Raw genomic sequence first — 26,139 nt, forward strand, 5'->3', positions numbered from 1 at the left:
TAATTATATAAAACAAGTTACACAGTTCAGTTAGTACTGGTGATATAATGGTCATAATTTCTAGAGTCTAATATAGATCTTTTTATTAGTCCCACATAAGTTATCTGAATAGAGCAATCCTGCCAATTAGATTTGTGGTGACCTAGGGAGAAACCATTGTAAGAAATTTTCTTTCAGTCTCTTTAAGAACCATTATTACATAGAAGAAAAGGAAAAAGAAATGTAAAAAACCTTTCAATAGTTGTTCTTTTTATATTAAGAGCCAGCAGATTAGCCTTAACAATTTTCTTCAAATTTGGGAAGCAGTTATGAAAATATTAAAACTCCAAGACACCGTAATAAAGTGTCTATGCACTGAAAACCTAATGTGGCTGAATTCTTCCAAGAGACTCATTATTAAATGAAAGGATGGATGATTTTGACAGGGAAGTGAAAATCTCCTAATGAATTACTTGGGCTACATTATTACCAGTGTTTCTACAGAAAGTGGTAACTGTGCATGGGGCAGCAATAAGATCCATTTCAATAAAATCTGGTGGTTTCTACTTACAGTATGCAGATATTTTAGAGCACTCTGAATGTTACTTGATCTATAAATATTATAAGGAAATTACAGGAGTAGTACTTACCCTTCCCATCTTTGTTTTTCTTCTTCACAGATATGTTTGGTGTAGTGGCTGGGGAATCTGGACGTGGTTGTTTAGTTTTTCTCCCTGAAATCACAATGGCTCTACATAAATATTTGCCCTCAAAAGTGAGAGAAAATGGATAATTTAGCTGTTTATAAAAGTTTTTTTGGTCATTTATCCTCAATTTCAAGTGCCAGGTATTTTATACATGGAACACATATTGTTTTCCTAAATACTATTAAAAGGAAAATAACTTCAGTAAAAAATTAACATAGGTTAGATCACAGACACTTTTATGTAGAAAACAATACTTTGGCTCATTTGTAAAAATGAGATTAAGTTGAAACTTTAATTTTATCTTTCAGGTGACAATTCTTAACATTTAAATGAACATTACTGATATTGATAAAACTTGGGCTTCAAAATTAAGCCATAAAAGTATGTCTGCCTCTTGGTTCTCAAATACTGGAAACTATCCAAAACTTCTAGATATAAAAAATAAGGTTAAATTGAGGTTAAATTTTTGTGAACCACATACTCAATTCTTATTTTCTTGTGTATTTTTAAAAAACTTATTCTATATTTCTTTCAATTTACAGCAAACAAACTTTATGGTTATCCATCACCCAGCCCCAGACAAGTCAGAGTTAAAAGTGTGTTTTGTTCAGCCTTAGTCTGGGTCAACCAACTATTCTAAAACCGTGTTTATGATCTCTTCTCCCCTTATCTAGAGCGACAACCTGGCAGCAATGCTGTCTGTGACTTTGGTTGGGGCAATGATGCTGTCTGAACAGACTACCACCCTGCATGAGACAGACAATGGAGATTAAGCATAAATGGATACTTCAGTTAGTACTTCTAACCACAAGGTTCTTGAATTTGACTCCCTCTGATCCACATCACAAGGGCAAATGTTGAGGCAATTTAGGGAAGTAACTTTAAAAAGAAGAATTATAGGGCTAAAGTCACAAGGTCAGTAGCAACACAAGACAAGTTCAGTTGTTCAGTCATGTCCGACTCTTTGCAATCCCATAGACTGCAGCATGCAAGGCCTCTCTGTCCATCACCAACTCCTGGAGCTTGCTCAAACTCATGTCCATCGAGTCAGTGATGCCATCCAACCATCTCATCCTCTGTCATCCCTTTCTCCTCCTGCCTTCAATCTTTACCAGCATCAGGGTCTTTTCCAATGAGTCATTTCTTCACACCAGGTGGCCAAAGTATTGCAGTTTCAGCTTCAGCATCAGTCCTTCCAATGAATATTCAGGACTGATCTCCTTTAGGATGAACTGGTTGGATCTCCTTGCAGTCCAAGGGACTCTCAAGAGTCTTCTCCAACACCATAGTTCAAAAGCATCAATTCTTTGGCACTCAGCTTTCTTTATGGTTCAACTATCACATCCATACATGACTACTGGAAAAACCATAGTCTTTGAATAGACAGACCTTTGTCAGCAAAGGAATGTCTCTGCTTTTTAATATGCTGTCTAGGTTGGTCATAACTTTTCTTCCAAGGAGCAAGCGTCTTTTAATTTCATGGCTGCAGTCACAATCTGCAGTGATTTTGGAGCCCCAAAAATAAAGTCTTTCACTGTTTCCATTGTTTCCCCATCTATTTGCTATGAAGTGATGGGACCAGATGCCATGATTTTAGTTTTTTGAATGCTGAGTTTTAAGCCAGCTTTTTCACTCTCCTCTTTCACTTTCATCAAGAGGCTCCTTAGTTCCTCTCCACCTTGTGCCATAAGGGTGGTTTCATCTGCGTATCTGAGGTTATTGATATTTCTCCTGGCAATCTCGTTTCCAGTTTATGCTTCATCCAGCCCAGCATTTCACATGATGTACTCTGCATATAAGTTAAATAAGCAGGGTGACAATATACAGCCTTGATGTACTCCTTTCCCCATCTGGAATCAGTCTGTTAATAGCAACACATCCCAAGACAAACTGAATAGGAAAACACTTCTGAAGTTAAGGTGAGTAAGAGTCAAGGAAAGTGAAAAGTGAAAGTGAAAGTCACTCAGTCCTGTCAGACTCTTTGTGATCTCACGGAATTCTCCAGGCCAGAATACGAGTGGGTAACCTTTCCCTTCTCCAGGGGATCTTCCCAATTCAGGGATCAAACCCAGGTCTCCCACACTGCAGGCAGATTCTTTACCAGCTGAGCTACAAAGGAAGCCCAAAACTACTACAGTGGATAGCCTATCCCTTCTCTAGGAGATTTTCCCAACCCAGGAACCAAACTGGGGTCTCCTGCATTGCAGGCAAATTCTTTACCAACTGAGCTATGAGGAGAAGAAAGTCAAAAGAGTCATTCTTCAGGCCTGGCCCCTCCTGAGACTACCAGATGTATACACATGGAAAATAGGCAGCTTGGTGTCTTAACCTCCATCACTGCAGACATCTGCAGAGAACCTACAGAGATTTCTAGCTAACTGTGTTCATGACTGTGAGGATTAGAAGCCAGATTTCAGTCAGGTGCTATCCTTCTGACTGTTTTATTTTCTCTCATTTTCTCTCATTTTTAAAAACATTTATTTGGCTGCGCTGGATCAGTTGCGGCATGTGGGATCTTTGATCTTCACTGCAAATGCAGGAACTTTAGTTGCCGCATGTGGGATCTAGATTCCTGACCAGGGACAGAGTCTGGGTCCCCTGCATCGGGAGCTCAGAGTCTTAGCCACTGGACCAGCAAGGAAGTCCTGATAGTACTGTTTTTATCCCGCTGTTTTACTCCACTAGTGTCAGTCATGGCAGATACTGTCAGTAGCCTACCCAGCATCCATCCTCTCCATCGTCTTCCTCACTGTTCATGGTGACGATGCACACAGCGTCACATGAACTATAGGTTAATTGGGTATATAAATTTTGTGAAGTTATTTCTCCTGGTACGTTGAACATATCCAGCCCTTCCAGCCTTTCATGGGAGCTTGTAGCCAATTCAATAATCAATCCTCATCAGGTAATGCAGGTTCTCCCTGCCTGGTCCATTTCTTCTTCTTTTTTTTTTTCCTCTTGCTTTAGCTGTAGGTTGCAAGGAGTCTTTGATGTTCCACATTTTTTAGCATAATCTATTTCAGCCTGCATCTATTTTACTTATGCTACTCAGGATTCACTATGCTGGGATTAACATCATTCTGGAAAATTTCTCAGTCATCATCTTTGAATATTGCTTCTTCCTCACTCTACACATTCTCCCTTCCTGGAGCTCTGATTAAACGTATAGATCTTCTCAAGCAATCCTCACATCTCTAACTCTTCTATTATCTTTTACTCTACATCAGCTCTAGATTGGAGCTCACTGATTCTCTCTTCAGCAGTGACTCATTTGCTATTTAACCCACATATTATGTGTTCTATCTGGTTCCTTATCATGTCAGTCTTTCACCATTAAGTAGGATATTAGTCTTTTACTTTCTAAAAACAGCTTTATTGAGGTGTAACTGACATACAATAAACCTCCTTATGCTTAAAGTTTATAATCTGGTAAGGTTTGACTTATGTATACACCTGTGAAACCATCACTCAAGATAATGAACATATCTTCATTCCCTAAAGTGCGTTTGTAATCCTCACTTTCCCCACCCTGCCCAATCCACAGGTAACCAACCACTTGTTTTCTATGATTATAGATTTACACTTTGTACAATTTCATATAAACAGAACCATACTCTTCTTTTATGGCAGGGGGGTGGGAATCTGGCTCTTTTTCCCTAGTATAATTATGTTGAGGTTCATCCATTTTTGTCTTATGTACCAACAGTACATTCCGTTTTATTGCTGAATGGTCTTTCATTGCATAGATATTACCACATGTTTAATCCAATCAGCAGCTGATGGATGTCTGGGTCATTTCCAGTTTGGGGCTGTTGCAGATAAAGCTGCTAAGAACATTCATTCATGAATAAGTTTTTCTCTTAAATGTATAGTTTCATTTCTTTTGGGTAAATACCGAGAAGCAGAATGGCTGGGTCGTGTGTTAAGTATACATGAAGTTTTTTAAGGAACTGTCATACTGTTTTCCAAAAACTATCTTCTCCACGAAGGAAGGTGGGGTAATCACACCTCATTGGTTTCCTATTTTCCAGGGATCGCTGGTTTTTGTTGACTGATGTCCACTTTGTTTAGAACCACTGCTTCAGATATTTTGTTTGTGGTTTCAGTTGTTTCAAACAGGAGGGTAAATCTGGGTTCTGTTTTTATTTTTTCCAGTTTTATTAATATATAACTGACAAATTGTATAAGTTTAAGGTATACAACACAATGTGAGATACGGCATACTCTCCACCCCACCCCTCTCCATGATGAGACCGAACAAATGATTCAGAGGTGAGATAGATTTCCAGTGTATTTCAAAATGCCAGCCTCAAAAAGCAGCTTGAGAATGCACCCCAGCTCTCAACCTCCCTAGGAAGGCATTTCAAAGCACCAGAGAAGTGGAAAAAGAGGGTGAAGAGAGAGTTTCTTCACATCATTTAAAAGCAGTTCAATGTCCCAATCCCCCTCCTACCAAATAAATGACTCTTGATTTTTTTCTAGCCTTTCATACCTCTTCTTATGGTGTGAAGAGGTATCTTAACTGTGGTTTTGATTTATACTGCCCTGATGACTAGCAGTATTTAGCATCTTTGCTTGTACATGTTGGCTGTTTATATGTCTTCTTCAGAAAAATGTCTATTCAGGTTCTCTGCCCATTCTTTAATTGGATTTTTTTTTTTTTTTTTGCTATTGTGTTATATGAGTTGCTTATATATTTTGGATATTAACCCCTTATCCAATACATGATTTACAAATATTTTCTCCCATTCTGCAGGTTGCATTTTCATTTTGCTGACAGTTTCTTTTGCTGTGCAGAGACTGAGTTTATTGCAGTTCCACTTATTAATTTTAGCCTTTGTAAAGCTTGTGCTTTTGGTGTCATATCCAAAAAATGGTTGCTACATCAGGTGCTATTACTCCATCTTAACTAGAGGAGGAAGTTTCACCTGGTATTTTTTAATAGTCTCATTCTTTGACCATATTTTCTATTCTTTTGCATTAATCATTATAATCATATTCATTGGAAGTTTCTATTTGATAATTCTATTATCTGAGGTTCATAGTGAACTAACCTTAGGATTTATTTTTTTTGAATTCTGGCTTATTGTTGGACAACAGTGTTTCACACACACATCAAGCAGGCCAAAATAATAGTAATAGTAATAAACCACAACTTCATAGTCAAGGAAAAAAAAGAAAACTTTTATCACTGGCCTTTTTAACCATAAAAGTTAACCTGGTTAACTTTAACATAACCTGGTCATAAAAACCAGGTACTTATGGTACAGCTATGTACATGCACAAAAAGTGTTACTGGCATGCTCGAAATAAGATTAATTTTCTTGTTGTAGATTTTTTTTTTTAAACAACATTTTCTTTCTCCTTTGAGATTATAATGAACATGGTCACACCACAAGGAAAGTCAGAAGTAGGAGAGAGAATGCTGGGAAGACTGATTTGCTCATCCGAGATCATCAGAGGAATCGGGTGGAGAGGGAAGTGGGATGGGGGACCGGGATGGGGAATACGTGTAACTCTATAGCTGATTCATATCAATGTATGACAAAACCCACTGAAGGGAAAAAAAAAAAAAAAAAAACTTAAAAAAAAAAAATGGCTGACCCCTACAATATATACAAAAATATAAAATATAAATATAAAACACAAATTTTCCTTTTAAAAGTACTTTAAGAAAAATACCCTGGGCCTTGGAAGTTTTGTTTCCTTCTTCCTCTCCTGTTCCCAGTTCACGTTGTGTGGCTCTGGCTGGACAGTGGGAGCACGTGGCACCTGCAGGCGGCAGGCAGGCCGGACTCCACCTGACCGTTAGGTTCCGAGACGCCAAGAGGAGGCTGAATGGGCTATAGCAGTCTTTTCTGTAAGCTTAACTTCTCCTTTTTTGCTGTCTAGTCATCCTCATCCATCTTCCGCTTTTTTGCGTCAGTGTCAGCATCCCCATCATCTTCAGCTGCTGCTTTGCCCACAGCTGCCTCAGACTCCTCATCTTCATCGCCACCCTCTTCCTCACCATCACCTTCCTCCTCCTCTCCCTCCCCAACTTCTTCCTCTTCTTCACCCACCACACTGTCAGCCTCCTGTTCCCCATCTTCCTCATTCTCACCATTCCCATTAGCAGGTCCTCGCCCCCATTCCCTGTCTCCCCCACAGCTTCTTGAAGTCCTTGGTAGTGATCCTGGAGCTGGTGTCCATGGCTGTACTGGCACGATGGGGCCAGTGAAGTCATGCAGCAAACTGGAAAGAAAGCAGGAGGGCGAGAACTCTGGCGATGAAGCTGCTGGAGTCCACCGTGGAGGCGGAGTTGGAGGTGGCTGAGCGAGTGAGGAGCCAGACATGGCGACAATGCAAAGACGGCTCCTGAGAGCAGCCAGTGGGAAATCAGAATTCCCTATGTCTGCTGCTCCTCATTCAGGAGGTATCTTTCTTATGTGTTCTGTGATACTGAAGTGTGAGCTCACCTTCAACAGGGTTTTATTTGAAGAAATACCGTGCAGCCTGGATTAAATATATGACATGGCAAAGCAATTTTACAAGAGCTTCTCCTGGGGCCCAAAGTTACTGCCAGGCAGGGGCCATTGTTATGTTAATTACTTGGCTGGACATTCCTAAAGTCAGTGATAATTTAAAATCTAGTCATAAACCTAGGTTAAGGTAAACCTAGGATTATGAATTCTCAAAAGAACAATTTTTCCACTCAGCTACAAAATACAAGTTTCCTTAACATCTGTCTGTGCCAATGGGTGGATTGTTTTTCCCCTTAGGGTACAGCCTTCCAAGGACCCCATGAATTATATCCTGAGTTCTCTAATACCCATTTTGCTTTGGACCAAAACTTTAGCATGTGCCTCTACTTGGAATATAAAACCAAGTCCCCTGGACTTCCAGACGGACATATTCTTCTCAGCCCTTCAGAGCTGTTGCAGTGTCAGCTCATTCTTACTGTTGTTATTTTCCTCTTCACCTTTGGCTCTTGAAACTTCTCTTAATTTCATGTGAAATTAGGTTACACAGTGGCTGGTGATGCCATAAACCAAGATATTAAACTCAACATGTTAAACAAGCTGGAGCAGAATCAAAAGGCCAAGAAAGGCAAACGTGTCAGTGTCAGGATGTAAGTATGGTTCTAATCTGTGAATACTTTAAAATTCCCTCTGGCACGTTGTATCCTCTTCAGTTACTTACCTGCTGGTTTACCACTTGTACTCTTCCCACTGGAATCTTTATTAGAATCTATGCTGGTGGTTATCAAACTATGTTCTCCAGGAGAAAACTAAACTGGTCTTATCCCTGGGCTCTTTCGGAGCTTGGATAAAAGGCTTTAGATACAAGACTGAGGCTTAAAAAGTTGGGGAAAAAATCCCTTTTCTATAAGACAGTTCAAATATTTTAAAAGCATAATTCTTAAAAAATGAATCTAATATGAAATAACTCAATTTGTTTTATACCAATTTTATCTTACAGAAGTTTTAACTGGTGTAGAAATATCTTTGAATAAAAGCTACCTTTAGATTTCACATCAAGAGTGGACTGTTCTCCCTAAACAGATTACCCACCTACCTTTCTTTCTCTTAGGTTGCTCTGGTGATGAGGGTCCTGGTGAGTGTGCATATGTCTCTTGAATGTGCTGAGTTTCCATCACTTCAGGAATCCCATCTAGTGTGACGGATACATGGGTGACTGGGGCAACAACAATGTCATCTTCAGAGGAACTAAATATATTATTATCTAATGGGAATAAAACCAACTTTGTATTATAAATCAAAATAATTTCATAAAATATTTCCTATTTCTTTGAAGATTAAAGGAGAAATGAAATCTTGAATCTAGCCCCTGGTTTTCACTTCCTCTGCCCTAAGTCAAGTTCGCTGGATCAGTCCAGGCTTGACTGAACCATTCAATTCTTCCTGACTTGACTTCCTATCCCCAGTCCATCCTGTCTCTCTTCTGCATTTTTCGCATTGCCGTTAAAGTTTTTCTCCAAATACCTAAGTCTGATCTGACCATATCATTCTTCTCTATAAAAACTTTACAGAGTGAAAATTAGAAAGAAGAATAAAACTGACATACCTTCTCATTGTTTGCAGGTGGAAAAAAGATAAGAACAACCAAACTCCATAGCATACCATGTTGAACATCCACAATACGTAACCCATTGTGAAACATTACTTTAATTTACTTTAATTATACCAAAACATTTTGAAGCTTAAACCTCTCATTCTTTCACAGATCTATGTCGTTGATTCAATGGACTCTGTCTGCCTCGAATGCCCTTTCCTGCCTTCTTCTACACATGAAAAGCTTATTTGTCACTAACAGCCCAGGTCAAAACATTCCTTCCAAAAAGTCAGTCACCAGTATTTTCAGCTAGAGAAATCTCTCCTTCCAGAACACTCTGCTATCCCTCTTTTGGCATTTTTGGCTTTTACAGTTATTTACATAAATAACTATCTTCAAAAGAAAACTGGAAGCTTGAGGAAAGAAATAAAATCTATTCATTTCTATATCACATTATTGCCTAATGCATTGCTATGCATACAGAAAACCCTCAATAAACGTCTTAAATTGATTTAATAATAATTCATTTTATAAGTCTGACCACTTTCTTGTCAGAAAAGTCCAAAGGAGAACATGGATTTAAAAGCAAATCAATAAATGTGGTAGTAAATTTTATGTCATAAGGTATTAGAAAACATTTCAATGGATTTTTGCCTATTCACTGATGAATAATGACAGAAATCACTAAATTTTAATTATTTGGACCCTAAATACACTAATACTTCACCAATTAGGTTAAGAAAATACCCTGCATAACCTCTGTGACACCTAAATTACCTTTTTATTCTCAAAGTCTTCATTCCTCAAATCTAAAAAAAAAAAAATCCTGTTTGAACACTTTAGTAAAGATACCTCAACCAGTACTGTACCTTAAAATACATTTAGGATGCTAAAAAAATAAAACATGACTCTGGTCTCTTGATGTTTATCATCTAAAAAAGAGAGATGACAGGAAAAGTTTTTCAAAGCATATAGCCATAGTGCTACTACAGAACATAGGAAGCTATACTCAACATCCTGTGATAAACCATAACAGAAAAGAATGAGAAAGAATGTATGTATATGTATGTATGTTACTGAGTCACTCTGCTGTACAGCAGAAATAAACACAACATTATAAATCAACTACACTTTAAAAATAAAAAGCATAAGAACGTGAACAGACGTAACACTCACTCATGCGCTTTTCATCCAGCATAGGGCCAGGAGAATCCATGTTGAGGAGTGCCTCAGCAGCCTCGATGGTTTCAATTGTTTCATCCCCATTATGACAGGAAGCTTCAACTATAATACATTTAAACAGAAAACAGAATTAGCACAAGACATCTGTTGTTCTAAAAAACACAGGTTTGGGAATTTCCTGGTGGTCCAGGGATGAGGACTCTGCTCTTCCACTGCGGGGGCCCAGGTTCAATCCCCAGTTGGGGAACTAAGATTCAGTTCCTCCATAATAGTTAAAACCAGAAAAGATAAATACTTCAAAAAGCCTAGTAAAGTTATTAAAACAGGGCACTGTAACACTTCCTACTAAAAACTTAAGGCTTCTATTTAAAATCTTGTAGATTTACGGCATAGTAGAAAAGCAGATTACTCTTCTGTCAAAGCTCTGGAATTCCATGAATTGAAGGAAATATCCCATTAAAACTAATTTTTTCTAAAAAATCAAGCAAGTAAGGCACAGATAAGTCAATAATCAATTACCATCTTCTAAAAATTTATATAACTCTAGCTATTCATTTATATAAGCTTTATAAATATTTTAAAGTTCTGCTAGGTAGATGAAAATGATAAAATTAGTATGTATAACTATTTAATTACATAGCAATTAAGAAAATATTACAAGGAGAATTTCAAATTACTTCTTTGTCAAGCTTTTATAATGAGAAATATCAAATATACACAAAAGTAGAGGAAATCATACAATGAACTGAATATATCAAGGGCCCAGTTTTAATATTTAACAATCAATTTTCCTTAATCTATACTCCCCAGCTCAAAAAAGACACAAGATTATTTCAAAGTGAACCTCAGACAGCCTGTCAGTCATTGTAAATATTATAGTATACAGAAAATGCCATGGTCACATCTTTTACAAATTAATTATTCTTTAAATCAGATATCCACTTAATAATGAAATTTCTCTGTCTCAGATTTTTTTTTAAAGTTGGCTTGTTCACAACAGATTTCAAACAAAGTTCATGCATTACACTTGGTGGCATACACCTTCCTTCCTATTTTTTCTGTTTTGCTGTTTATCTTAAGAGAAACAGGGTCAATCTGTTTGTAGTTTCCCACATTTTAGATTTTGCTGATTATATCTCTGTGGTGCCACTTACCACAGCCCTCCCCCATGTATTTCCTGTAAACTGGTAGATATTTCTACAAGACTGACTTGATTCACATTCAGTTTTTCGGCAAGAATACTTGAAGGTGATGCTGTATGCTTCTATGTGCTTTTTGAAAGTAGGCTGTCTTTCTTCAGTACTGCTAGACTGAGAATCAGTTTCAAGTGTTGTCAGCCTGATCCAGTTATCATTAAATTTTCCAACAGCCTTTCATCTAAAGGCTTTAGCAGTTATTGATGACAGTTTGCCTAGATCCAGGAGTTCATTAGGGATTCCAAAATGGTGATAATCATAATCTTATCATTCCTCTCACATTTATTAGCTAGAATTCTCTACAAAGAAGAACTTGCTGTCATCAACTATCTGGTTACCCTGAGCCAAGGTTTATACAATAAAGGCAAATTAAATGCTTGGGTCTTTTTCTGTTATTCACGAATTTTCAGAGTAAAAAATGGGATCTTTCAAAAGTGACCACTGAGTTTAAAAGATTTTTATTAGTTTCTAGTTTATGTTTCTATGTTTAGATATAAGCAAACACATACATATCATTTTTACTCTCTCCCTTATCTTAAATAATAAACAACTATTCATGCTGTACTGACCCTTGCTTTTTAAACTTCATATACACTAGAAATCATTCCACAGCTATATAAAGAAATCAAACTACCTTTCGAATTTCAAAAAACATAAAGCAAATTTAATACCAGTGATCTAATTTGTAAAAGTTTGTTTATTACACTCAGCCTCAGTGCTCAGGGCAGGAAATGCAAAATAAATTGGTGAGTCCTACATAAAACAGGAATGAAAATCAAAAAAGAAGTACAAGTAAGCTTTTTAAAATACAGAGAAAATGTTTTCCCATCATTAAATGGATTATATAAATAATTTATATTATAATTATTTTATAAGATATAAAATAATTTCTTGTAGGCAACACTGAAACCACCAGATTTTTTTCCTTCCAGTTTTACTGAGATATAATTGACATGCAGCATTGTGTGAATTTAAGGTGTACAGCATAAGGATTTGATCATTTCAATCATGAAATGATTATCACAATAAGTTTAGTGAATACCCATCATTTCATATAGATATAAAATTAAGGACACAAAAATTTTTCTTGGGATGAGAACTGAAGAATTACTCTTAATTTTTATATATAACGTGCCTCAGTGTTACTTACATTTATCATATTGTACGTTATATCTCTAGTACTTTTTTTATCTTCTAAATGAACGTGTGTGCCTTTTGACCTTTGTCCAATTCTCATTCCCCTCTCCCCCTACCTCTGGTAACCACAAATTTGATCTCATTTTCTGTGAGTCTGTTTACTTGTTTTCGGAGTACACCTGACCTACAACACTGTTACTTCCTCAACATAGTGATTGGGTATTTCTATACATTTCAAAATGATCACTACCATGTCCAGTTATGAAATGTTACCATACTAAGATACTACACAGTTATTTACTATACTCCCCAAACTGTACAAAGTTATATATATATATACACACACACACACACACACACACATAAAGCTATTCATCACTTAAGTTCAAACGCATTTTAACAACTCTGCATTTAAAAAAATTAATTAATTTAATTGGAGGCTAATTACAATATTGTAGTGGTTTTTGCCATACATTGACATGAATCAGCCATGGACAACCCTGCATTTTTACTCCCCAACTCCATGTTTACTGTTTTTTGACATCATGCTTTACATATTTTTGTTCTGTATATCTCAATTACAATTATTGTGGATATAGATGATTTCACTATTCTTGTCTTTTAACCCTTCTACACGACTAATTTACTCTTTGCCTTCCTTTCATGATTTTCATGTTTCTAGTTGTGGCCTTTTCTTTTTCAGTTAGAAAAGTCCCTGTAACATTTCTTATAAAGTTGGTTTGTGGGTGCAGAACTCTTTTAGCTGTTTTTGCTTGTCTGTAAAACTTGATCTCACCACCAAATGTGAATGAGAACCTTGCTGGGTAAAGTGTTCTTGGTTGTAGATTTTTCCCTTTCAGCACGTTAAATATAAGGAACCACTCCCTTCTGTTCTGCAGGGTTTCTGCTGAAAAGTCACCTCGTAGCCTTATTCAGGTTCTCTTGTTTGTAAGTTGTTGCTCTGCCCTTGCTGCTTTTAAAATCCTTGCTTTATCTTTAATTTTTGCCACTTTAATTATAGTGTGTCTTGGTGTGGTCCTTCTTGGGTTGATCTTGTTTGGGACTCTCTCTGCTTCCTGGGCCTGGATGTCTGTGTTCTTCCCCAGATTAGGAAAGTTTTCAGTTATTATGTCTTCAAATATGTTCTCTGCACTTTTCTCTCTCTTCTCCTCTGGGACCCATATAATACAAATATTAGTATACACTATGTTGTCTGAGAGGTCTCTTAAACTGTCTTCATTTCTTTTTACCATTTTTCCTTTTTCCATTCAGCTTCAGTGATTTCCAACACTGTTTTCCAGCTTCCTGATCCAGTCCTCTGTATCATTTAATCTACTGTTGATTCCTTCTAGCACATTTTCATTTCAGTTATTGTATCCTTCTATTTGGTTGGTCTTTACATTTTCTAACTCTGGTAAAAACGTCTAACTTCTTGCTCTATGCACCCATTCTTCACCAGAGTTCCATGAACATGTCTACAATCATTACCTTGAGCTCTCTATACGGTAGATCACCAATCTCCACGTGACTTAGTTGTTCTTCTGGGGTTGCATCTTCATTTAGAAGATTATTTCTCTGCCACCTCATTCCGTCTAACTTGCTCTTTTTATTTCTGTGTATCTGGTAGGCTGGTTACATTTCCCGATCCTGGAGGAGTGGTCTTTTGTAGGAGACCTCCTGTGCCTCCCAGCAGCGCTCTCCCCTCCGGTCACCAGAGCTATGAGCTCTGGGACACCCCAAGTGGACCGTGTGGCTCCTTCTCTTGTGACAGGCTAGCTGTTGCGGGTGAACTGGTAGTTGTGGCTGGTGCAGGGTGGGCCTTGCACAGAAGCTGCCAGAGACCCCAGGTGGGCCCATGGCTAGTGCTGGCTCACAAATGGGCAGAGTCAGGTTCTAGAGTGGGGAGGTGTGGGGCCCGGGGCCCCAGATCTAGTGTTAACCTGCTAGAGGCGGGGCCAGTTCCTGACACAGCTGGTTGTGGGTCCAGGGTTGTGTGTCCCCTAACTGGTGTTGACCCACTGGTGAATGGGGCTGGATCCCAGAGCAGCTGGGCTGATGGGTCTAAAGGGGTCCATCTCCTTTAGTAATTTCACTTTCAGATCCTCAAGACTGGCAAAGAAGAAATTCCACATAGGAGTTCTTAATCAAATGCTTTTCAAAAAATTTTAACAACACAACCTTGTTTCAAAGGAAATTTTATATAAAACCCCAACATATAAACATATTAAAGTGGTATTTTAACATTGTACATTTCATAGGTAACAGTGTTTATGAACAGGAAAATTTGAAATCAGGGATTATAGATGACAGTGGCCACCTACGGTAAGTTTCACATCCATAAAAACAGTTTGATCTTTTTATTATTGAAAATTTCAAACAATCAAAATTATGGGACACAGTAAAATGAATTCTCACATACCCATTCTCAGCATCCATCATTATCAGAACATAGTCAACTGTCTTTCATCTCATGCATCCTCCACTTACTGCCCAAGGACCCTTTCCCCACACACTGTGACCTTCAGGATTTTTCTGAAGGAATCTCTGACACCATATTTTATCTCTAAGTATTTGAGCATATGTATCTGAAAGATAAAAGAGTCCAACACAATGCTACTATCATACCTAAAAATGTTAACAACATTCTTTATCATCGGAAGTGCTACCTAGGTCTCATAATTACAGCTTATAAACTGCTCTATCCCATCACCACCAGCCCTGCAGCCTCTTAAAAGCATGGTCCTCTTCCCTCCCCCACTCTGGACTATGCGGGGGGCTATAATATCCTTTTATTTCTCATGACCTGACTCAGACAAGTATGGAAGAGTTAAACAGAGGCTTGGGTTGGAAGATAAAGATGAGAGAAGAAACACGAAAACAGCAAATCTGTCAAAATATGGCTTATTTTCTGGATCTATTCTGTTCTCTAAGAAGGAAGGCACTTGTCTGCATCTCATCATCAGCAGTCTTCAAGTCTAAGCCCAAGAGTGAAGCACTGAAAGGAAGAAATGATTCCTTCTCCTAAAGATACAGGATCTGCTTTCCTAGTCTCTATTTCTCCTCTGAGGACCAGTATCTTCCTTGGCCGCTAAAACCAGGAATAAACACCGCCTCAGGGAAGACTCTGGTTCCCAACCCACAGAGTGTGTGGCCTCACCCTAATGCATCAAGAAAGTAGATCAGAACACACTGCAGAAACCCCATTAGCTAGACAACACATCTATATATGCAGAGAGGTGGTCACTCTGTTATACAAAACACAAGGATCACAGTCAGCGATGAGTAGAAACCTCTAATTTAAGTCATCTAATTCCCTTATTGATAAGGGAAAGACAAGTCTAGATTCATTAAAAACTTTTATTGAGCTGCTCTGAACAAAGATGTGAATATATGAGAACATGCTTTGCAAAATATAAGAGGACAATACAAAACTTAAGTGCTGCTGGTCAATGTTATCAGTGAGGGCGCAGTCACTTGATGTGTGACATCAGGCAAGTCACTGAACTTCTTTACTTTCATTTCTTTTTCTGCTGAAAATTAAGTGAGATAACGTACTTTTACAAAGATCTACTATGTTAATATGATACAATAAGAAATAGACAACGCCATTTTGGTGGTATTCTTGCCCCAAAATGCATTATCACATTCCATCATGAAAAAACATCACAGAAATAAAACTGAGGGACATTCTACAATGTCTGACCCAGTACTCCTCAAAAGTGTCAAGGTTATAAGTGACAAAGAAAGACAAAGGAACCATCAGAGATTGGAAGTACCTAGGAAAAAATGACTACTAACAAATTGCTGTGTGAGATTCTAGATAGACTCCTGGAACAGAAAAAGGGCATTAGTGTGAAACGCGTGGAATACAAATAAAGGCCAGGTTTAGTTGATAATACTGTGAAAAATGTTAATTTCTGGTTTTTTTTTTTTGAAGTCCCAAATATGGATTTATTAAGAACTTATTTACAATAGGAATGTTGGGTCCAAAGATGGATCAAATTTTCTGTATAACAAAACAAAAAGGTTTGGAATTTTCAGAGCTGAATGTGGAGAAGTGAGTGAATTCTAAGGCAGCCATGGAGGTTTGGCTCAGAATTATCTATTCCAGTTTTCTTCGAGTATGACTTCCTTTTCCTGTGGAGAGCAGGAAGCTAAAACAGATTTCTCCAGTTCGTTTTCAGCTGGTGATCGAGGTTTGATTCAGCTTCCATTTCAGATGCAGTCACATGACACTTGAAATTTGAACTGAGATAAATGGGATGCTGGGCATGCATTTGACCAGTGTGGGTTACAGCAGAGGTTCTCTGTCTCTGAGGCTTGCCCACTGAGCAGAAAAAGATTCTGGATAGTAGAAGAGCTGGCATGATGTGGGCCTCTGAAGCTAGAGTGGCAGCTTCCTGGTTTTGCACAAGGTTTCTTGAATGGAGCACAGTTAAGCGGTTCAGAACTGGTAGCAGTAGCTGATTTAGCGGCTCAGAGTGATGTACATAATACAGGGTGCCTCCTGGTTTCATAAGCACCTACCTTCCTGATTTGGTAGGAGCAGCTCCTCTGGCAGCCTGGTTCTGCAGTATAGACTTGAGAAGAGATTCTGGAATTGCATCCTACAGGTTTTTTGTTTAACCACCTTAGTAATTCCATAAATCACCTGGCATGCTGTAATCCTTTTATTCAAATTGTCTAGCACATTGTCTAACCTGTTCACTGCATCAGAACATTGACCAATATGCAGCCTCATAGAGGACATACAGAGAGAGGCCAGGTCTTTCCTGTGGTAAGTTAACTTTACTGGTGTCCTCCATTTGGCCATGGAGGATTACCTCTCCCATTTCTGAAATTAGAGGAGTTCTAATTTTTATGAGACTAAGCCCCTATAACAACATTTGTTTTGCATTTTGAAATCTGAAAGCTCAAAAGACATCCTCATATATTATCTTCCACAATCTCCAAAGTAGTAAAGTATCTTTTATTTGCTTCAAAGAAGAGGAGACTGAAGTGCAGGGATTAAGTACTTACTAGAGTACTTGGCAAAACTGAAGTCCCACTGTGGGGTCTTTTTCTGGTTAGTCATAGTCTGATTTACACCTTTTGAGATGATAATCTCTAGTTGGTGCTGGTTTTTCTAAAAGCATTTGCTTTTTTATTTTTAAAAATTCTATTTATATATTTTGGCTGTGCTGGGTCCTCGTTGCTACACACGGGCTTTCTCTTCTTTCAGCAAGCGGGGGCTACTCTCTATAGTTTGGTGATCAGGCTTCTCTTGTTGTGGAGCCCGGACTCCAGGAACACAGGCTTCAGTAGCTGCGGCACCTGGGCTTTGTGGAATGTGAAATCTTCCCAGACCAGGGATTGAACCCGTGTCCTCTGCACTGGCAGCCAGATTCTTATCCACTGGACCACCAGGGAAGCCTGGTGCTGATTTTAAATTGTATGGCATTGTTTATTTTTAGGGACCCTTAAGGAATCATCTCATTAAAGGTTATTCTGTTGTTCTTCAGTCCCCAAACTCCTTACAACCTAAAAATATTCATGGACAAGGCTTGAAGGAGTCAGTCTGCAGCAGGATATCTTTCATAGTCCTGATCTATAGATTATAAATAGGTTATTTTCACATTAATCTGATCCTCTTATTATTGTCTCTGAGTTCAGAGAGGCAGAATGTTTTCCACAGGGTCCCAGTGCTTGGTAAGTTGCAGTGAGGATTCTGAAACCAAGTAGTCATGGCCCTTTCTGCTATTTCAAACTGTTCCCCAGTGAGTAAACACTGCTGCTGCTACTGCTACGTCGCTTCAGTCGTGTCCGATTCTGTGCGACCCCACAGACGGCAGCCCGTCAGGCTCCGCCGTCCCTGGGATTCTCCAGGCAAGAACACTGGAGTGGGTTGCCATTTCCTTCTCCATAATTTCTGGTTTTTAAATTAATAATAAATATTCAAATAATCTTTACTTCCAAATAATTTATTTTCTCAAACATCTCCAACATCTCTGGCCAAGATACAGGAAAGTTTAAGTGTATAAAAATAAAAACGCATGCATCAGTTTCCAAAACTGATGAAAAAAGCACCACCTCAACACTTAGGCAGTGAACTCCTTGGTTTGAAATATCCTACTAGTTCTGACTGAAGAAATCTTGCTGAAACCCCAGCACCTTCTCCTACATTTGGGTCACGGCCTCCTATTCTGCCTTCTGCAGCAGCAGTGACCAAAGAGCAGTCCTATCCTTTGCCCTACAGGCAGCCTCTCATCGTCACCAGGAGTGCGGAGGAGGCACACCGTGCTTGGTGAGGCCTGGTGAACGGGGCTGGCTGGGCTCCTCTCACACACCTCCTGTGGTGTCGCGCTCATTCCGTCTATTTAGGAGAGAAGGGCAGGTGAGCAGGTGCTATGAACCACAGGCAGATCGGAAGGAACACGGCACTTCCTTCTCCCTGCAGGGCTCTAGCTTCTGCCACTAATGACGCTACTCAGAACTGAGTCGGGAGCGTTCTTCCAGCCCCCGAATCACAAAGAAAGAAAGTGAAGTCGCTCAGTTGTGTCCGACTCTTTGCGACCCCATGGACTGTAGCCTACCAGGCTCCTCCATCCATGGGGTTTTCTAGGCAATAGTACTGGAGTGGGTTGCTATTTCCTTCTCCAGGGGATCTTCCCGACCCAGGGATGGAACCCGGGTCTCCCACATTGTAGACAAATGCTTTACCATCTGAGCCACCTGGGAAGAGAGAAGCCGCTTAATGCCTACGAGGACGCTGCCGGGGGGAGCACAGACCTGTGAGGCTGATGTCGTCCTCATCCTCGTCGATGATCTCCTCCTCGGCGACATCCAGGGAGTTCTCGGTGATCATGTCATTGGGTTCCTCCACACAGGCCAGACCTGCGTAGCTGTTGAGAATATCAGCACCAGGAACGTGCTCCACGATGACGGCGGGGAAAATAGCTGGATCACCAAGCTGGGAGGGCAAGGGGAAAAAAAGATGAACCAAGTTCTGCTTTGTTAAATACAACCCAAACTTTTATGCTGGACAGCAATTTAGTTTTCACAGCATCAGCTACTTGTATATTGACAATCCTAGGCTACAGAGAATATACATCTACGATGACCAAATAAAACTTTCATTACTCAATTTCAGGTCTTTTTTTTTTTAACTTTTTACTTTGGGTTGGGGTTGCTAATTAACAATGTTGGGACAGCTTCAGGTGAACAGGAAGGGACTTAGCCATACATACACGTGTATCCGTTCTCCCCCAAAACCCCCTCCCATCCCGGCTGCACATAACACTGAGCAGGTGTCCGTGCTTTGCAGCAGGTCCTTGCTGGCTAACCACTTTAAACACAGCAGAGAACTTCCCTGGTGGCTCCATTTTGCCCGCCACTGCAGGTCACGTGGGTTTGATCCCTGCTCCAGGCAGATTCCACATGCTGTGGAGCAACTAAGCCCGTGCATCATAACAACGGAGCCCGTGTGATCTCCAGCCTGTGCTCTGCAACAAGAGCAGCCACTGCAGTGAGAAGCCCGGACACTGCACCGGAGAGGAGGCCCCATTTGCCACAACTAGAGAAGTCCTGCACGCAGCAACGAAGGTGCAGTGCAGCAAAAAAAAATGGAAAAAGAAAGATCCCATGCGCAGTAACTATGACTCAGTGCAGTCAAATAAATTTTAAAAATAAATAAATAAATATTGCAAAGTGTACATGTCCATCTCTAACTCCCTAACTATCCAATTTTGGGTCTCAATAGCCAAGTTTTCATAAAGAATTTCTATAAAAGTATGTTTTTAAAGTCAACTAAACTAAAAACAAAAACTAGTATCATGAATAAGAAGTGGCATATGAATAAGCATACAATTAAATAAAACCTCAACCAAGGTTTCTTGGACAGAAAAAGATCTGTGAGCTTAGTAAATATTACATAGTCACTTGGCACACAGGCCATGTTTAACAACTGCTTTTGATTCAAACAGGAAAATTAACTTTCACTTTCTGTTCAGTCATAAGATCAGGGAATCTGAGAACCGAAAGAGCTCTAGTCCAGCCATCTCCTTTCACAGATGAGGAAACTGACCCAGAGATACTTTTTAATAGCCTACTCAAATATCAGTTAGTCATGAAAAAAACTAACATTAAAGTGAAAACCAAATAAAAAAATGCTTTCTAAGTATTTTGTTGTTAGTCGCTAAGTCGTGCCTGACTCTTGCAACTCTATGGACTGTAGCCCGCTAGGCTCCTCTGTCCCAGCGATTTCCCAGGCAAGAATACTGGAGGGGGTTGCCATTTCCTTCTCCAGGGGATCTTCCCCACCCAGGGATCAAACCTGTGTCTCCAGCATTGGCAGGTGAATTCTTTACCACTGAGTCATCAGGGAAATCTCATATCTAAGTATACATGAATCATAATACTACATAATAAGAGCTGTCTGTAAAATAATTACTTCTTAAAGTAAAAAGGCAGACACTTATTAACTTCTTTCATCTTGCTCTCCTTGTCATATGGTGAGAGTACTATTCATTATACTTCACATTAATGTTTCTCTGCAAATCATCATCTCCTAAGCCACTAATACATATTAAACAGTCTATTGATTTAAAAAAATCAATTAGTGATAGACCTCATTAAGTTTGTACCTCTTTTACTTTAAAAATTAAAAAACTTCAGACTTTAAAAAGTTGTAAAAGTAGCACATTCTCTTACAATCTCTTTAAAAGTAGAATTCTCTTACAACCTTCATTCATATCCCTCAAACATTAATACTTCATCACATTTATCATCCTCTTTCTATATCACTCTTTCTATATCTATAGTTTTTGTGATTTATTTGAAAGTGGAAAACATATTGATCCTTTAACCTTAAACACTTAAGCATATATTTTCTAACTATATGACCATTATCTTATATAAAGATAGCACAATTATCAAAATTAGGAAAGTAACCTTGATACAGCAGTATTATTTAATCTATAGAATTTACTTAAATTTCTCCAATTGTCTCACTAATGTCTTTTTAAAAAATTTTTTTAATTGAGATCAAGATCGTAACTTTCATTTGGTAAATATCATGTTTCTTCATGACAACGTCTCTAATTTAGAACAATTCCTTTCTTCTCCTTTAACCTGGAGCACTTCTTCAGTTTGCCTTTCATGATCTTGACACTCTGGAAGAATAAAGGCCATTTGTTTCATAAAATGTCTCCCAATTGGGCTTGTGTGTTAGTAACTCAGCAAGAATACCAAAAAAGCAATGCTGTGTCCTTTCAAATACATCTTATCAGGAGGCCCAAAATACCTTTCAGTCTCACTATGAGTGATCTTAACTTTGATCATTCATTTAGTTTGGATGCGGTCTACCAGACTTTTCTACCATTACTGTATTTCCTTTTATAATTAGCAAATATCTTATGGGAAGACAGCTCATGTAAATATCCTTTTTCTTAAAATATGTAGGGAGAAAATATTATTTATGACTTCACTATAACTTAAGCATCCTCAATCTTTTAAAATAAATATGTTTGTAGCAGTGCACAGAAGTTAAACACTACTTCGATCGTAAGAATTTAATTACCCAAATTAAATATATGATATCATAGGTACTAAATACCATCCATGCCTTCAAGAATGCTATGTTCTGAAATTTATAAATAATATTAATACTAAAGCATATGTGGATGGTTTTATTTTCAAATGTTTCTTCCTATTTCAAGAGGAAGTTAGTGAGAAGCAACCAGCTGTCCAAATCCTAAGTTTTGAAACAGTGGCTCAAACATTACAAAGAGAAACACAGAGGGAGGCGCTAGAGGGAGTATCACATAAAGGGGCGACAGTCCAGCCACTGCCTTGCACTTCTCTCTTCTGAGAATGAACTGTTGCACAAGCAACCCAACCCAGCAGGGCATGTGCTTATCACAACACTTCTTTTCTTCTCTCCTTCTTAGGAGAGAAGGTAAGCTCAAGGTAAGCTCCTCATCTAACAAGGCTAAGCCCAGAGTGAATTAATTTTCATGAATTCATTTTATGCCACAACAACTCTACACATCACGTAAGGGTATGGCTTACTATTTCTATCTATTGGCAAGTGAAGAATGAGACTAAGAAATTTACCCAAGGGGACGTCCCTAGTGGTCCAGCAGTTAAGACTTCAAGCTTTCATGCAGGGGACACAGGTTCAATGCCACATGCCATGCTATGTGGCCAAAAAGTTAAAATATTAAAAAAAAAAAATTTACCCAAGATCAGCAATAAGTCAGAGACAGAGGCAGGTCAATGCAATTCACAGAAGCAGCCCTCAAATGAAAGCAATGAATTCTTCCCTACCCACATCTAGTTGGCTCCTGAAATTTGGGGAGTGAATATTTAGACTGTGGCTATCAAGAGGAATAGCGCCAAAATTTTTCTGAATCCGTACAGTTTCTAAGTTTCAAATAACTACAGAAGCTTGTTACTACTTTCTACCTCCTCCCAGTCTCTTATCCTGGAAGTGGATTGGAGCTGACGGCTCTGTTCTCCAGACACACAGGTGTTAGGAAACACCCTGTCAGTACTCCTAGAACCAACACTGCTTCCCTGGCAGCTCACATAGTGAAGAACCTGCCTGCAAAGCAGGGAGACCTGGTTCCATCCCTGAGTTGGGAAGACCCCCTGGAGGAGGGCATGGCAACCCACTCCAGTGTTCTTGCCTGGAGAAGCCCATGGACAGAGGAGCCTGGCGGGCCGCCGTCCCTGGGGTCGCAGGGTCGGACGCGACTGAGTGTCTAAGCACAGCACTCAGGGCCCCTCTCCAGAAGCAACCACTGTAGCCAGAACCTCTGCTCCCTAACAGAGGCAGTCTGTGCGTGGTCACGTATACTCTAGTTTGCTTTGAACAAGCATTTCTAGGGCACTTCCAGGTTTTAAGATGTATTTTAAAGGTACAGACATGAAGACTGCCTGTTTACATTACATCAGAAGAGATTACTCATTTTTAATGGGCTAAATGAGGGGGGGGCAGTCATCTATGCACAGTGGTCACATACCTTCTGGCTTTGCTACTGCTATTAGCTAATATTTACTAGCACCAGGCATTTTGCTCATTGCGTCACACGGATTAGCACCTTACGTCATCATCACAAAAACCCAACGAGAAAGGCACATCAGATGATTTATCTTATACACAGGAAAATGAAATCTCAAAGAGAAGGAAAACAGTTTACTCTAAGTGGAAGAATCTTAACCTAAAGTTGACTCCAGAGACCAAGTTCTTTACCTTTTCACTATTATAGCCAGTCTGAAACATGATGCTGTTTTGTTCTGGAACTTTTTTTTTTTCCTTTTACATATTTATTTAGCTCTGTTTAGAAACACAGAATAGGTGAGGAGCTGTGTTTGCGGCATGTCTTTCAATGTTATCTTTTTCAGGACTTCTCCGATCCAAATCTACAATAAACTATCTCGAGGGCACAGCCAGCTCCTCCCACACCCCAGGGACTTCCCAGGATCACTCCCCATTTGGCCATACTGTCTTTTCCTTCTAGATATTGGCTCGTCTCATGAAAAACACAGGCCAATCTTTTTGAGTCCACTGAGATGTATACTCACAGTTGTTCAACTCTTAATTTCTCCAGGGTGCTGTTAATTCATGTACAATAAATAGACCAACTCTGAGTCTTAGGTAACCAGCCTCAATCTATATACACAAAATAGATCCAGGAAACCCTTCTCAGGTGACTGGAAAGACACTCCCCCTCTATAACTGTAAACAGAAGGAAAATACATACTCCAGAAATGCCTGCTGCTGATCTGGGCTCATGGTAAACTGCCTTATGAACTGATTGACTAAACTCACTGACTACTAACTGAGTCATTAGGAACCTAAAAGCTTCATAACCACATGTTCTAAAATTCCTTACAGAGCATCCCTGGTGCCTCAGGGGTACAGAATCTGCCTGCCAATGCAGGAGACACAGGTTCGATCTCTGGTCTGGGAGGATCCCACATGCTGCAGAGCAACTAAGGCCCTCACCACAGCTGCTGCAGCCCAGGGGCCCTGAGGCCTGAGCTCCCCTGCAAGAGAAGCCCGCACGCTGCACCTAGAGGGCAGGCTCCACTCCCCGCAACAAGAGAAAAGCCCGAGGAACACTGAAGGTCTGGCACAGCCAAAAATAAATCAAAAACAAAAATTGTTTTAAGTAATAAAATCCCTGATAAAGACATGGACCCTAATCTCTTGAGTGAAAAAAAAAGAAAAGATGGTAAAATTTCAAATACTGAATTTTCCTAGATTTAAATTTTTAAAAATAAATAAAATACGGGGACGTATATTAATTTGCTGTAGCTGCTGTAACAAAGGACCGCAGCCTACATGTCTGAAACAGCAGAAATGCACAGTCTCTGAGTTCTGGAGTCTGCATGGCCGATATCACAGCGATGGCAAGGTCAGTCCCTGAGGACTGTGAGGGAAGGGCCCGCCCAGGCCTCTCTCTGTGGCTTGTAAATGACCCTCTTCATGTTCACATGGTGCTCTCCCTGTATGTGTCTCTGCCCAAGACTTCTCTTCCTACAAAGGCACTCATCATATCAGATCAGGAGTCCACCCTATTCCACTATAACCTCATGTTATATCCAATCCTATTTCCAAGTAAGCTCACACTCGGAGATACTGGGAGTCAGGGCTTAAACATTTGAATTTGAGGAGTGGAGGGCAATTCAGACTATAACAAGACTCAAGTTAATTTAGCTTTAAGTCTCTCATTTAACAACTAAGTCCCTTGACCCTAAACAATCTCGATAAGCTTATGGCAATAAATGCGAGTTGCTCAGTCATGTCCATGGGCTGCACCCTGCCAGGCTCTTCTGTCCATGGAATTCTCCAGGCAAGAATACTGGAGTTGGTTGCCATTTCCTGAGGATATGCTCGACCGAGGGATCAAACCTGGGTCTCCTGAATTACAGGTGGATTCTTTACCATCTTTATGGCAAAAATATATAGCTGTGAAATTAAAAGATGCTAGCTCCTTGGAAGAAAAGCTATGACAAACCTAGACAACGTATTAAAAAGTGGAGACATTACTTTGCCAACAAAGGTTCCTATAGTCAAAGCTATGGTTTTTCCAGTGGTCATGTATGAATGTGAGAGCTGGACCATAAAGAAGACTGAGCGCTGAAGAACTGATGCTTTTGAACTGTGGTGCTGGAGAAGACTCTTGAGAGTCCCTTGGACTGCAAGGAGATCAACCCAGTCAATCCTAAAGGAAATCAGTCCTGAATTTCCACTGGAAGGACTGATGCTGAAGCTGAAGCTCAAATACTTTGGCCACCTGATGCAAAGACCCGACCTTTAGAAAGACCCTGATGCTGGGAAAGACTGAAGGCAGGAGAAGGGGACGACAGGGACGAGACAGCTGGATGGCATCACCGACTCAATGGACACAAGTTTGAATGAGCTCCGGGAGATGGTAAAGGACAGGGAAGCCTGGCGTGCTGCAGTCCATGGGGTAGAAAAGAGTCCCACACTACTGAGAGACTGAACAACAAAACAGTAATTCAGGAATAGTAACAGGAATTGTTACAATAGTAACAACAGCAATTTGTTACAATAGTAACAAGTAATTCAGGAATGTAACAATAGAAACAATGAATACATTCATATATATTCTACATATATCATAAAAAGAATATATAATATATATAATATATACAGAACACATATAATATGTATAAGAATATATAGACAGAATATATATAATATATACACTATATAAGAATATATATTATATACCATGTATCATATGAGATATAGAACATATTCTTATATATATAAAAATGCATTCTTATATAAGAATATATTCATATATATATACACACTTGTTACTATTCCTAAATTAAGATTAGATAGTATTCTTCAAGTTTCTTTGCTG

General features: G+C 39.3%; 1 protein-coding gene across 4 annotated transcripts in view; it reads right to left on the minus strand.

Moving 5' to 3' along the window:
• ELF1 (E74 like ETS transcription factor 1) overlaps positions 1-26,139 on the minus strand; it is a 117,027-nt gene that overhangs the window by 11,276 nt on the left and 79,612 nt on the right. For all 4 annotated transcript variants that reach the window (XM_065902361.1, XM_065902363.1, XM_065902362.1 and 1 more), the window contains 4 exons: positions 19,025-19,205; positions 9,918-10,025; positions 8,244-8,411; positions 630-713 (listed from right to left, as the gene is read on the minus strand). In XM_065902361.1, coding sequence (XP_065758433.1) covers positions 630-713; positions 8,244-8,411; positions 9,918-10,025; positions 19,025-19,205 — 541 coding nt within the window. The remainder of the gene's footprint in view (positions 1-629; positions 714-8,243; positions 8,412-9,917; positions 10,026-19,024; positions 19,206-26,139) is intronic.

Source organism: Muntiacus reevesi, chromosome 11 (assembly GCF_963930625.1).
Source record: "Muntiacus reevesi chromosome 11, mMunRee1.1, whole genome shotgun sequence".
Taxonomy (NCBI): Eukaryota; Metazoa; Chordata; class Mammalia; order Artiodactyla; family Cervidae; genus Muntiacus; species Muntiacus reevesi.